Genomic DNA, 15501 nt, shown 5'->3' with positions numbered 1-15501 from the left:
TATCTTTGTCATCTTTCATTCAATTTTAATTCTTCTTGGCTTATTTGAAACAAAATGAATGATACTTACTGCATAGACATTGAACCACACATATTTGTTGAAATTTACATACTAAAACTTAACGTAAAGTTGCCTCATTTTTTGAAGCGTGGTAAAATGTGCTAACTTTACATAACATTTTTATATACAAAAATCGTTAAATACGTTAAGTTGAAGACATCAAACATAAATTTAGTTAATTATCTTTGAAATGAGCCAAAAATAATAAAAATTGAACTATAGATGACGAAGATATCACCAAATCACTTTTCCATGTTTTACGAAAGTGACCCCAAACTTTTGGCCGATACATCATATTGAGGGGTGACCCCAAACTTTTGGTCGATTACATCAAGGATTAATTTACTTAATAACTTTTTTCCTAGATTTTTTAGCTAAGTTCTGTAAAAAGCAGTTGAAAGCTAATAGAAAATGGGTCATATTACCGCTCTCATCTTTAAATTTGGTCGACCCAACTTCCAGCGACACTGCCGTAAGTTTATATTCATTTTTTGGAAAATTTGGCAACTTTGGGTTAAGTTTACATACAATTTTTTTTGAAAAAGATTCTCTTAAATCATGTTCAAAGTTTCTTTGACTTATTATCTTTTGAATGAAACCTAGGGTTTTGAAATCGGACGCAAATTGGCGGAGATATGGGCTTAAAAAAATGACATGTTTTTGAGGGGGTGACCCCAAACTTTTGAACGGGAGTGTACATATGTTCATAGTCATCGCTAGAACCGAAACGAATTGCAAAAAATCGTTTCTCTTCCTTCCAACTTTCACAGCACAGTGTATATAACGCCTACAAGTTATGCAACCAAAGTGAACTGTGCCGTTTGTCCTTCATAGTATTCACCACACAATCTGTCACCTTACGAACACTACAAATATCCCCTATCCATGAATCGCATCACCGACCCAACGGTGACTCCCAAATCATCCATCCTTTCCGTGTAACAAATACCCCAGTCCGTGCTGGTTGTGGGGATGCAGAGGTGCTCTCGGTCTTTAGTAGCAACAACCAGCACACTCTAACATTCCTTTGCCTTCCCAACTGACTATAAGGACGTGGCCAGCGCCGTTATTGATAAAAAATGTATGAGCTGCTTAAATTGCACTCTGAGAATAAGTGCAGTGTCCCAGCCCTTATCCATTTGGATCTCAGTGCAATTGGTACCAGCTCAGATCAATCACGGAGGAGCAACCATTGACATGTATAGTCAGATTTGATTGATTGATCGTTAATCGTTGATCTCACTGCATTACTCACTAACAGGACACGGGGCAGGCTTGTAAACATTCGACACTTTTCACTACCTTCGTTTCGTTGCCGCGGTCGGGTGTCAGCTTGCTTTGTTTCATTCGAGCGCGACCGCTACCTCTTACACACAACACGAGCGGTAGAACGAAGATCAATAAACAAAAAAGTGAATCAAATAATCGTCATCTGACACGGTGACATTTGTCTAATTCCAGCTTTTCGCAAGATTTCAGTCAATTTTGATTAAGATTGGTATATTGCTAATTTAGAGAAAATTTTCCACTTTACGGAAGATTGAAAAGCTACCGCAGCTGTCAGACTGATGATTTTGAGCAAGGTATCATCAGTCAGTCCAAGGATACCTTGGATCAAGCCTTGGATACGACGCCGATGATCATTACTTGTTGTTGTTTTTCAGAACATTTTACTTCGCATGCATGCTTTGATTTGGCCTAACTTTTCAATGATACGATGATTTTCATGGCTGCGGTAGGACTTTGACAGCTGCGGTAGGACTCGGCGGCTACCGCAAAGTGGAAAATTTTCTAAAAATCCGCAATAATATTAGTTTATTCGTGTGTGAGAAATCGATTACGACACATACATATCTACAAAACAGCTTTCTTTATGGGAAAGACAGGAATAACAAAAACCGAACCATATCCCGAAGACGCAATCGTGGTCAAGCGCATTCATTCGACATTTTTGTTCCGGACAGTAGTTTGATCGCTTGTGTTGCGAATGTTGGAGACAAAGGCAGCCGAATATCGACAAAAAAGGAGTCAAAGACTGTGATCGCTAACAAGACTGCACGGGGTATACCACAATAGATCAAGTAATGGTCGAAGTGATTATGTCTCGAACAGAGAAAAAAACAGGGTAACTAACTCACTCAATTACTCATTAACAGGTTCACAAACTGACTTACTTGCTCATTAATGCGCTCATTTACTCACACATGCCCTCACTAACAAGCTCACTCGTTCACTAATTCACTAATTTCTAGCTTACTCGTTTACTCAGTCATATACTTATCAATTCACTACTTCACTCACTAACTTACTAAATCACTCTGTAGGCGGATGTCCTTCCGCTTAGAAGATAAAAATTCAACTGCTGTCAAAATTTTCATTCTCCTCTTTTTATTGCCAAAGGTTACTATGTTAAATTTGTTATATTTGGCAACACGCCCAAAAACTCATGGCATCATTGATCATTGATGATCGAAGGGCGCGATTTTGTTGGCTTGTGCGCCATGAGTCAGTTGTTCTCGGTTATTCGTCGCGTATGGTTGTAACACGAACTGAATTCGAATAAAAGTGTTAGGCTTAGTGGAAAAACTATGTTTTTATTACGCGAAAGAAACTATACAGTCCACCTATGATTCCGACAGGCTGGGTTTGAGCCTGAACATTGGTCCGTCGGAACCGGATGAGAACCGGAGTGCTTGAAAAACGAACAGTTCAGTTGTGAAAAAGTGAATCGGTGAAAAGAAGATGGCCGCTCCGCCGGTGCGATGCGAGCAGAAACAAAGAAGCTAAGTGTGCAGAGAAAAAGTGATTGTGTGACGCCATTGCGAATCGGTTCCTAAGAGCTGGAACTGTTCGAAAGTGGTCTTGCTGCTTCCTGAATAATAGCGGTTTCGCTGCTAACTGGTTAAGCTCATGTGGCGTGCTCTGCTTAATCATCCAGAAACGGATCGCGACCCCGAAATCAAGACGGAGCAGAATATTTCCTCGACCACACCGAAGCGAGCGAAGAAAGAAAAGATGGCGGAGCTGAAGTCGATGATTTCCAAACGCGGAGCAGTGAAAAGCAAGATGTCGCGAATCCGAGCTGCGATCGCTGCAGCCGGCGACGACCCCCTCGCCATTTCGATGGCACAACTACGAGTACACTCGAGAAATGTGGAAAAGTACTACGCTGAATTCAACGACGTGCATGATGCCGTCATGCAGCTTGCACAGGAAAACCAACATGATGCTCAAGAAGCCAAGCTAGTTGAATTCGAAGAGCTGTACAATGATGTGCAGGTCACCATCGAATCTCTGATGGAAGCGCATGCAGCAGAAGCAAACCACGGTCGAGCGATCCTTCCCGCCGGTGGACATCAAAACGGTCAGCCGCAGGTCGTCATTCACCAGCAGGCGCTTCGTGCCCCGTTGCCAACATTCGACGGGCGGTACGAAAACTGGCCCAAGTTTAAATCGATGTTCCAAGACTTGATGCGGAACTCCCAAGACTCCGATGCCGTGAAGCTTTTCCACTTGGATAAATCGCTGGTTGGAAGCGCGGCAGGAATGATCGATGCTAAAACCATCCAAGACAACAATTACCACCACGCCTGGCAGATTTTGGAACAACGATATGAAAACAAGAGGTTGATTATCGATGTTCATATCCAAGGCATCATGCAGCTGAAAAAGGTGTCCAAGAAGTCATCCAAAGAACTGCGCACCCTTATCGACGAGTGCTCCAGGCATGTGGAGAACTTGAAATTCCATGGACAGCCACTGGAAGGAGTTTCGGAACTGATGATCATTCACATCCTGTCGGCGGCGCTAGATCAAGAAACCCGAGAGCTTTGGGAAGCTACGATAGAGCACGGTGACTTGCCAAATTACGAAGATACGATGGAGTTTCTACAGAAACGTTGCCTTATCTTGGAGCGATGTGAGTCTGCAGCATCTGTTCTACCCTCATACAAACAAACGGCAGCAAAGGCAGCACCAGCACTGAAGGGAACCAAGATTTCTGCAGCAGCTACCACATCCAGCGAAATTACCTGTGAGCTGTGCGAAGGCGATCATCCAAACTTCAAGTGTAGCCTGTTCAAAAACATGAGCATTGTGCAGCGATTGGCAAAAGTGAGAGATGCCAAAGTTTGCTTTAACTGCTTGCGCAAGGGCCATATGGTCAGAACATGTCCGTCGCAAAGGACGTGCCCAAAGTGTGGCCAGAAGCACCACAGCATGCTTCATCAAGGACAATCGGAGAGTTCTGTGTCACAAAAGCCAAAGGATAATCCGGAAGAAGTGATTGCAGAGCATCCGGTGGTGGTCAACGAAGCAGACGCCGATCATCTTGAGAGTGAAAGTGTTTCAGTGTCTACGTCCTGCCTCGGGGGCGGCCTTGTACGTTCTACAAAACAAGTGCTTCTCCAAACGGCGATAATTGATGTAATCGATGCACACGGTCGCCTTCACCCTTGCCGCGCGCTGTTGGACTCCGGGTCACAGGCGAACATCTTGTCAGAAGCAATGGCCCAGGTGCTCGGTTTGCCAACCTTGAAGTGCAATATAACAGTAGTTGGTGCAAATTCAGTGAAGACCCAAGTAACAAAAGGAGTGAACTTGAACTTTTCGTCGAGATATTGTGCTTTCCAAGATACTATCACGTGCTTGATTTCGGAAAAGCCAACTGGAATCGTTCCATCCGTAGCTATTGACGTGTCATCGTGGAATATTGCTCCAGAAATGCAGCTAGCGGATCCGGACTTTTTCAGGCCATGTGAAATCGACTTGGTTCTGGCTTCGAATTACGTCTGGGATTTGCTACGGTTCGAAAAGGTGGTACTAGGCAACGGTACTGCATCACTGCGGGAAACCGATCTGGGATGGATCATCACAGGTACATACGACCCGTACCAACAGGTGAGTGACACTATTTTGTTGTCTAATGTTGCTATGCAAGATCCATTGGCTGGTCATTTGGAGAAATTTTGGGCCATTGAGGAAGTCGCCGAACTTCCGCCTCATAACACCGAAGAACAAGAAGTTGAGCAGCATTTCTTGGAAACCTTTCGCCGAGATGAAACTGGTCGCTTTGTGGTCCAGATGCCATTTCGGGAAGCAGTAGCTGAACTTGAAGACAATCGAAGCCTGGCGTTACAGCGATTCTTCACATTGGAACGTAAGCTCTCACGCCAACCAGATCTACGCGACCAGTATATTCAATTTATGAGGGAGTACGAATTGCTTGGCCACTGCAAGGAAATCAAAGAAGAAAATGACGTTCAAGGGATGCCACGCTACTACCTGCCGCACCATGCGGTGTTTAAGCTGACAAGCTCTTCAACAAAGGTGAGAGTAGTGTTTGACGCCAGCGCTAAGGCGTCGAAATACTCCCTCAACGAGGTCATGAAAACTGGTCCAACGGTACAGAACGATATATTTTCTGTGGATCTCCGATTCCGACAACACGTCTATGGATTCTCCGGCGACGTCACAAAAATGTACCGGCAAGTCAGGATCGATTTTTGCCATACCCCATTCCTGAGGGTATTCTGGAGAGAAGATTCGTCAAAACCATTGAGAGTGTTGGAATTGGTTACTGTGACATACGGGACGTCTGCTGCACCTTTTCTTGCAACCAGGTGCTTGGTGCAGTTAGCAACGGAGGAGCAACAAAGATTTCCAGAAGCATCCAAAATGGTGTTGGAAGATGTATATGTGGACGATATGCTTTCCGGAGCAGACACGGAAGAAGAAGCAGGACGGCGGCTGTTGGAGGTGAAGGAGTTGCTGATTGCCGGAGGATTTCCAATTCGCAAGTGGAGCGCGAATTCAACGACAGTGCTTGAGTGTGTACCTGAAGAAGAACGAGAAGAGTTAATGAAAATTGATGAAAGTGGACATAATGGAGGAATAAAGGCACTCGGAGTGTACTGGGACACAAATAACGATCAGTTTATGTTCAAAGGCTGGCCAGAAGCGGCCGAAGAGCAGCCATTTACGAAGCGACACGTATTGTCAGAAATCTCGAAACTGTATGATCCGTTGGGGTTAGTGCAACCTAGTGCAACCGGTGATAGTTTGTGCGAAGGTTATAATGCAGAAGTTGTGGTCTTCGAAGATGAATTGGGACGATGAACTTGAAGGTGAACTACTGAAAGAGTGGGTGGCGCTTCGTAAATCGTTGACCAAGTTGAATCAAATCCGAGTGCCAAGATGTGTTAAGTTGTCTGGTGTGGAACGTTACGAACTTCATGGGTTTTCGGATGCGTCAATTACTGCTTACGGCGCTTGCGTGTATGTGCGAAGTGTTTTGGGTGACGGTACAGCAGTGCCTCGGGTGTGCCAAATCGAGGGTGGCACCTCTAAAAACCACCACTATACCAAGACTGGAACTGCTTGCTGCCTTGCTTTTGGCTCGGCTCGTAGTGAAAGTGATCGGAGTGTTAGAGATTGACTTTTCGGAAGTTTCGTTATGGTGTGACAGTCAGATCGTGTTGGCCTGGTTGAAAAAACCACTTGGGTCCTTGGAGGTATTTGTCCGCAATCGTGTGGCCGAAATAAACAAGTTGACTGCTGATTTCGTTTGGAAGTACATCAACACCCGACAGAATCCGGCTGACGTCGTCTCTCGGGGCCAACTACCAGCACCGTTAAGCAAAAATGTTCTTTGGTGGAATGGTCCTGAATTTTTGAGCCAAGAAGAATACTGCGATCCTGAACTTTGTCCAATCCGGGAATCCGATATTCCGGAGCTGAAGACAACAACAATTGTCGTGAAGGGGGTAGAAATCTTGCCGATTTTTGAAAGGTTCAGTGACTTCCGAAAACTCCAACGCATCATTGCGTACGTCCAGCGTTTCGTTCGAAACTGCAAAGATAAGGCTATGAGGATTACCACATCATACCTGAGAGTTTCTGAAATGCAAGCAGCATTGAAATGCATTGTTAGGGTGATCCAGAGAATAGAATTACCTGACGAAATTCGCCGCCTCGAGAAAGGAGAAACACCGCAACGGCTAGCGAACCTCAGCCCTTTCCTTGATGATGAGTGCTTACTGAGAGTAGGCGGTCGACTGCAAAGGTCGAGTCTTCCGTTGGAGTCTAAACATCCTCTGGTTTTGCCAAACCATCCTATCACCGAGATGCTCATCCGAGCTCTTCACGTCGAAAACCTACATGTGGGGCCCTCAGCTCTGATGGCTATTGTTCGGCAACGGTTCTGGCCCTTACGGGGTCGGTCCACCGTGAAGAAGATTACTCGTGGCTGTATCCAGTGTTTCCGAGCTCAGCCACGCAAACTCGAGCAGTTAATGGGTAGCCTTCCTGAGGAACGGGTAAACGTCGCTGCTCCCTTTGAGTACACGGGTGTAGACTATGCGGGACCCGTATCTGTGAAGCAAGGGAAATATCGTCCGAAGATTCTGAAATGCTACATCGCCGTGTTCGTGTGCATGACAACGAAAAACTTACATCTAGAATTAGTGTCTGACCTTACCACTGCCTCGTTTATCGCTGCACTGGAGCGCTTCATCAATCGTCGTGGCATGGTGCGCAAAATGTTCTCGGACAATGGCACTAATTTTGTTGGGACTTCAAATGAGCTTCATCAGCTTTATACGAATCTCCAAAGCGAGGTCCATCGCAGAGCCGTCAATGACTTTTTGCTGACAAGAGAAATAGAGTGGCACTTCATCCCTCCCAGAGCCCCTAACTTCGGTGGCTTATGGGAGGCCGGGGTGAAGAGTGTCAAAACGCACCTGCGAAGAACTCTTCAGAATGCAACGCTAACGTTTGAGGAACGATACTTACTCACGTGGAAGCAATATTGAACTCAAGACCTTTGTTCAACGCTTCAGACAGCCCCGATGAACCTCTTCCAATAACTCCAGCGCATTTGCAAATCGGCAGACCTCTGGAATCTATCCCCAAACCGTCGTGTAAGGATATACCAGATAATCGACTTTCTCGGTGGCGTTACTTGGACAAGCTTCGTGAACAATTCTGGGGCCGATGGTCCAGGGAATATTTGACGTCTCTCCAATCCCGAAGCAAATGGACTGCAACCTCACCAAGTGTCCAACCTGGAATGGTGGTGATCCTGATCGAAGACAACCTTCCACCACAGGTATGGAAAATAGGTATCGTGACCGCTACACACCCAGGACCGGACTCCTTGGTGCGAGTAGTGGATGTCAAGACATCGAGTGGAACTTTTCGGCGCTCCATCAGCAAGCTGGCTCCACTCCCGACTCAGGATAACTTCAGCTTCGCAGCCGCGGGGCAGGATGTAGGCGGATGTCCTTCCGCTTAGAAGATAAAAATTCAACTGCTGTCAAAATTTTCATTCTCCTCTTTTTATTGCCAAAGGTTACTATGTTAAATTTGTTATATTTGGCAACACGCCCAAAAACTCATGGCATCATTGATCATTGATGATCGAAGGGCGCGATTTTGTTGGCTTGTGCGCCATGAGTCAGTTGTTCTCGGTTATTCGTCGCGTATGGTTGTAACACGAACTGAATTCGAATAAAAGTGTTAGGCTTAGTGGAAAAACTATGTTTTTATTACGCGAAAGAAACTATACAGTCCACCTATGATTCCGACAGGCTGGGTTTGAGCCTGAACACACTCATTCGCTTTTTAATTTACCAACCCACTAACTTACCAGCTTTCTTACTCACTATGTCTCAAACTCGCTATCTCACAAACTCACCCATCAACTCACTTACTCACTTATTTCTTACTCACCCATTTTCTTCACTCACTCACTATGTCATCAACACACTCATTTACCAACTTATTTACTCATTCATTAACTTCCTCATCTACAAGCTCGCTTATTAACTCATAGGATATCTCACTGACTAACCCACTAATTAACTCACTAATATGCTTACTCCCATGTAATAGATCTCACATACTGATTAACCTACCAACTTACTTACTCACTGCCCCACTCACCAGCTCATTTACTCAGTAATGCAAGCACACTTACTCACTAATTCATATATCCTCTTAATAACACACTCAAATACACAGAACAGCTCTCTTGCCAAAGTTCCATAACTTTCTCATTCAACAACTGACTCACTCAATCATGGAGCCACTCACACCCACCCACTGATCAATTCACTATGATTCTTACTCCTTCACTCGCCTGGTTTCTACTTATCCGATTGTTGTCTGTTGTCTTTCGGCTCCGTTTTGCTTCAAGATATTTAAACCTTATGCATGAAAGTCTTATAATGTTAAGAGAAGGTAACAATTGTTATTTAAAAAATATAGAACAATATTATGAAAAATCAAATCTAGACTAACATTTGAAAAGGGCGGAACAACCATTGCAAATTCTCACTCGTTCCGTCTCTCCTGGGCGTATTTCAATATTTTTATGCAAACTTTTCCCGTTAACAGATAGAGGGGAGGCAGATCTATCTGTTACTGGTAAAAGATTTCATAAATAATGGGGAGTAAGCCTAAGAGCAGAAGCAGAAGCAGAAATTCGCAATGGCTGTTACGCCCTTTTCAAATGTTGGTCTAGAAATTCAACACTTTGTCGCATGAAAGCAAAAAAGTATTGAAAATTTAATCGCGTTTTCTCAGTTTCAAGTTTTTTAAAATGTGACAACAATGCGTAAAACGGTAGTTTAGGGCTGGCTAAATTTATGCTATTTTCAACATGTGCGTCCCCCTCCCATGCCATAAGAGAATGTCAAGTGCCAGGGTTCGTAATTTTCGTTTCAGCGATACGAAATAAGCTATTCTCACGGCGGTGGGAGAGCTTATTTTCATTATTTTGCTTGAGAAACACTTTTTCCCTCCAGCACTATTTTCAAGAGTAGCGAATAACGACCAACTGAAAATCGCTTCAACCTGCGGATAATTTCTTTTCGTTCTGTTAAATTTTGACTCACCGAATTCTCACGAAAATCTTTTCAAAGCAGATTAACAAAAAATGCGCCCGCGACGGGATTCGAACCTGGAACATAAGTAAAAGCAACCGCGACACGCGTACTCTATCCACACCACGACCAGCATGATCGGCCGACATCAGCAAACGAAATTCTCGCTGCTTCGGGAGTGAGTGAAAAAATATTTTCGCTCTCCTTTTTGTGCGGGAGATTTCTAAAACCAGGCTTTCGCTGAAAATTGGGGTGCGGGAGAATTCTATTTTCGTGAGAATGAACGAAAATTTCGAACACTGTCAAGTGCAGTTAGGTCAGAAATCAGTGTAGCAATGATTGCGTTGTTGACAACCACATACGCTCGAGGCATGACATGCGTGTAAAGCTTTTACTTTGTGACCGGAAGTAGCAAACACCTTGTCTTGTAGAGTTTTGCTTTCGAAAGTTAGTTTTTTAGTTTAGTTAGTTAGTTAGTTTTTAGTTCTTGAACTAAAAAAACTTGGGTCCATACTGTTTTGCATCAGCCTTTGAAGATTGATGGTTGTTTTTTATACTGAAAAAAATCGAGCCGTGACTGTCCTCAAACTACGAGGGATTATACTTTGGCAACGCTATCTTAACTTGCATTGCCTTTCCAAATAGTTCAATTTTACATGATTATTTATCTAATTATGAATAACTACAGATGATTATGACCCATCGATTCGCTTTTAAAAAGATCACTTACAATTCGTTAAGCTTTGAAAGCAACAATGTTGAGCAATAATTAAATGCAAAATTCGAATCAAATCTTAAATACATTCATAATAGGTGAACAAGTCAACCTATCTGATCCGAACAAACGCCTAGCGAAGGTTCAACAATCGCTTTGGCATTTCCCGACCCCCAATGCATTTACACACAGTGAGTGCGTTTTCAACTCAGTCACAAGCACACAGGATTCCAGAAGTCAATTCAACACCAGACCATCGACAAAACCAACGAAAAAACATACACGAAAGCTAACGAGCGATGATAAAGATGGGCTCCTCAATGAGGTCTTGTTGTACGCGCGTTGTATTACCATCACCACTCCATCCAGTCCGCCCTTCTTCCACCGCCATATTGGTTAGAGAAAGAAAAAAAAGATGCAAAACAACATCACCGTCGTCCGTCGTCGCATCCGAAGAATATGACGAAATTCCTGTTCGGTGATGCTGTTTGGAATCAACATGTTTGGCGCGAAAGAACCACGCTGAAGACAACGCGCATCCTACACGAGGCGGTTTTGGTGGGACTACGACCCTTCAGTGCCTCTGAGTATCGTAACATTCGGTTGGGGTTTATAATTGTGGTTTGTAAGACCAAGCCCACGCGTGGGCTCCATACTACACACGAAACAGCACGTCGTTAACAATTTTAAATTCCGTTACCCACCCATTTTCGCACCGGTCGTTCGTTTCCATGTGAGTAAAATAATTATCGGTCGCCTTTGCGCACCGGTGGTGTCTATTCCATCCCTATCATCGGATTTTGCACTGTTAATCATCTGTGGTGTCATTGCAAATCTTATTCTGGCAAATAATCTGAGCAGTATTTTTTTTAAGGAGAGGGTTTTGGATAAAAGTCAGAACTGTTCTTTGCTACGTTCAAAGATAACTTTTTCTCAAGAATGTGTTATTGGATTTAATCCTGGAATTCAAGTTTTTTTTACTTAATAATATGATTGTGACTAACTGTACGGCTTGTAGGTTGATTTTTGTTTTAAAATAATGTTTATCTCTTCGATATCCATGTTGCCTTTCTTGGTCATAGTAAATACTGTCTTTGAACAGTCTAGATTTATATCAGTATGATTTAATAAAAATATCTGCAGTTTTTTTTGTGATTTCTGAATTGAGTTACATAGGATTCATTCAATTACGCAAACGTATTGTGGGAGAGGGAGTTGGTCTAGCGCTGTGTTACGCTTCACATAAAATTTCGATGTTTCCCTTACAAAAGTTGTTACGTTGGGGAGGGAGGCGATCTAAAACTGCAAAATCTTGCGTTACGTAATATTAAATATTCAAATTTTGAATGAATCCATATTTATAAGTATCTCTAAACAATCGTAACTACTTTTATCTAATCTAATCCAGTACGAGGAAGCACCCTGGAAAGTAATCGTGCACGGAGAATGAAAACTACCTATTTTTTGAGTTTATTTTACTCAAAAGTAAGTATATCGTTCAAACTTTCTACCAAAAATTCGGTTGTTTTCTCTTTTTCTCCTACCGATGTTGTCAAAAACAAAGCAAGCTGCATCGACCCACTTAGGGTACTTTGGCCCAATAAGCCAATTATCGGTAAATGTCGTTTTTGTCAAAATTGGGTTGAAAAAACTTACGTTTGGGTTGAATTTACATACTCTTGAGTATATTTTTTTCCTGGAGTTAAAGGCAAACTACCAAGTGTGAGTTTAATCTATTTACTCAAATTTGAGTTATTGGGCTAAACTATGGGGTTGCGTCAAAAGAACTCAAATTTAGGTTGTTTGGCGGCTTCGTGTGTAAGATCAGCATATCAGAGATATGACACATGCATCAAAGTAGCCGAACTGAATCACTATTCAATATAAGTTTGAAAACGATCGGCCGAATAAAAAATTGAAGGTGTCACTCTATAACTATTGTATGTCAGATAAATTGTTATGTTTTTGATGTAATGATGTTTGATATTATTTCGTTGGAAATTTCAAAGCAAGAACAAATATCAATATTTGATACAAACTAAAATAAATTACCTACACAAAACTGAACAATCATTCTCTACAAACTACCTATGTAAACCGAACAGGAACGATTGTCAACAAATCCCTACTCATATTCTTTCGTCTCCTCTTTGCGCTACCCAGAGAGTTGAACGCGAGAGAGCGCTCGAGCCTACAGATAGAGACCGTAGTTTGCTTGTCTCTAAATTCTAAGCCCCGTTACGAACCGTACGTAAACTTTTCGTTTTCGAGCCCTTCTTAGCAGCGACCGGTGCGGTTCGCGTCTTTGTTCGCGGCTCTACTTAACGTTAAAACGCTTGATGGAGCCCATGCGTGGGCTTGGTCTAAGAAATTTTCCTGTTTGAATTTATTAGATCATGCGATCATTTGATCATTCGATCAAATCGTTGGACATTTGCTAACGGTGTGATCAAACATTTTTCTCATTGCAAGTCGTATCTTATAATGAACAAAATATTCAAAAATCAAAAGAAATTATGGCCTAACATTTGTAGATAAACCGTGTATATTTTTCCTTAAAATCCACTAGATTATGGACAAATCTTAAAAATCTATGATAGGTAGAGCAATGGAAATCTAAAATAAATTTCAGCCATTTTGGAGTTTTAAATCAATGAAACTTTCAGCCGAATCCCAAACTCGAAAAATAAGGAAAACAAAGTTACGCAAAACTTCAACACTTTTCAAATGTCCCACCCGAAGGGCCCTTTCGCGCCGAAACGTTGTCTTCATCGGGATGATGACGGGAATGACGGAGATCATCACAAACTCCACACCGCACCGCCACTCCATAAAGAGAGCGAGAAAAATGAGATTTTTCAAATCGATTAAATCCGATGCTGACGACGAGACGAGACTGTCGCGCCCCTGCTTGGTCCCACTCAATCGAGTAGAGGTACCTACTGACTGCGCCCGCGGGAAGGGTTCACCGTCGCCGTCCGCTCGCAGCCACAGCCAGAATGCGCCACCTAACCAGGGCAGCGCAGTGCAGCGACGACGACGACGGGAGACCGGTTGTTTTGTGGTGTTGTTGACTGCTGGAAAGGTCGATATTTATGCCCGGTGTTTGAAGTGACCGACGCGAATCGAAACGCCAAATCGAGAGTCCCGGAGTCCGTCTGTACAAGACGGCGGCGGGCATGAAGGATGTAGTCAAGGTCAGGTCAGGTGGACACAATCGGTGTCGGTCCTGAAGTCGAAGGTACATTTGGGGTCGAAGGGTAAATTCCCTTAAAAGGCGACAGAAATCAGATGGGGCCGAATACTCCAAATAATGTAACTTGTTAGAATCGATGCCAAGATTACCTAAGTAGACTACGATCAACTTGTAAGCTAAATGGTTCAATGATCAAACAAGTAACGTAAGCAACTAAACTTTCAATGATCTCTGGTTGGTTATGGCTGTAGATTTAAAGATCTGTACGTAGTACTCCTAGGAATTCTTAAATGGCCTACAATATCTGTTGAATCCTATCCTGTATTCAACTCAGGAACCTCATAAATTCAAACCATAAAAAACGAAAGGATCATTGATTGCGCCTGTAGATCTTATGACCTGTACTCCATGGAACTCTTGGATGATCTAAAAACCTATTAACCTCGGAAGTTCCCCCGAGGTTATGTCGTAGATTAGTATCCTATTCTGGAAGTAGCTCTACAGTATCCATCATAGATCTGGGGTGGTGTATAACGCACTCGATGGAGGCCTAGCTGACTACCGCGCAATAGCGAATTCCCCTTCGCTTTTTTAAGAACGCTATCTCGCCCGTTTTGGTTACAGCCCTAAAAGCGTCCACCGTCAATTGAACCTTCCGGAAGCCTAACTGGTTATCCGAGAGCCCTGCCAGAGTCATCTGGTTTCTCGGTATAGACCGTCAGCCTCGACAGAATGATTCGCTCCAGTTTCCCGCCGGTCAGGGCTAGCCTCGATGGCCGTCTTGATGGCTACTATCGGGAAATACCTTCCGGACCCGGAGCCTTGTTCGACTTAAGCGACTTCGTCGTTCGTCGTTCGTTACTGGAGCGACCTCGCTTTGGCCGGTTTGGCCATAGGGGACGGGGGCCCATGGTCGTGTATCATGGCGCGGGAACAACGTTTCCACGATCTTCTGCAGCATTTCGGGAGAGCGTTCTGGGGGTGCTGACGCGCCCTTCGTTTCGGCCATGACTACTCTGTAGGCATCCCCCCAGGGGGTCGTGTTGGCTGCCTGGCAGAGATTTTCGAAGCACGTCCGCTAACGCTCCTTAATCTCTTTGTTCAGTGCCAGTTTAGCCGCCCTGTAGGCCTCACTTCGCTCCATTCTACTCTCATCGGTGCGAGCTCTATGCATCTTCCTCCTAGTTATTAGGCAGGATACGCGAAGTTCTGAGATTTCGGGACACTACCAGTATATCGGTTTCCGTTTATTTCTGGGTAGGGCTCGCCTTGGCATTGAGATGGCTTAACGTTTCGTCGGTGTTACCCACCATGAGCAATCACTCCAACATATGCCAGTTTATCGAAGCGCTAGGTCAGCCATCCCCAATGGCTGTCAATGACCCTCGGACTGCGGTTGCCTTCCTTCATGTGTCACTTGTATCGAATCGACAGATGGTTACTGCGTGTGTACGCATCGCCGACTCTCCAATCTGAGCTAGGGTTTTGACCCGGGCTCCAGAAGGTCATATCAATGATGGACTCTGTATCGTTCCTACTGTAAGTTTTTTGTCGCCTACGCTTGTGACATCCACGTTCAGTTCAGCCATAGATTTGAGGAGAGCCCAGCATCTCGCGTTATAGTCAAGCAGCTACCCAACTCAACC

General features: G+C 43.8%; 1 protein-coding gene across 1 annotated transcript; it reads left to right on the top strand.

The window, feature by feature from the left end:
• Positions 1-2970: 2970 nt before the first annotated feature.
• LOC134286844 (uncharacterized) lies at positions 2971-5620 on the top strand. Its single transcript, XM_062848530.1, has 2 exons — positions 2971-5550; positions 5603-5620. The coding sequence occupies exons 1-2, from the start codon at positions 2971-2973 to the stop codon at positions 5618-5620; spliced, it is 2598 nt and encodes an 865-aa protein (XP_062704514.1).
• The last annotated feature ends 9881 nt before the right edge of the window (positions 5621-15501 follow it).

Source organism: Aedes albopictus, chromosome 2, assembly GCF_035046485.1.
Source record: "Aedes albopictus strain Foshan chromosome 2, AalbF5, whole genome shotgun sequence".
NCBI classification, from domain to species: Eukaryota; Metazoa; Arthropoda; class Insecta; order Diptera; family Culicidae; genus Aedes; species Aedes albopictus.
This window is presented reverse-complemented; position numbering and strand designations above follow the sequence as displayed.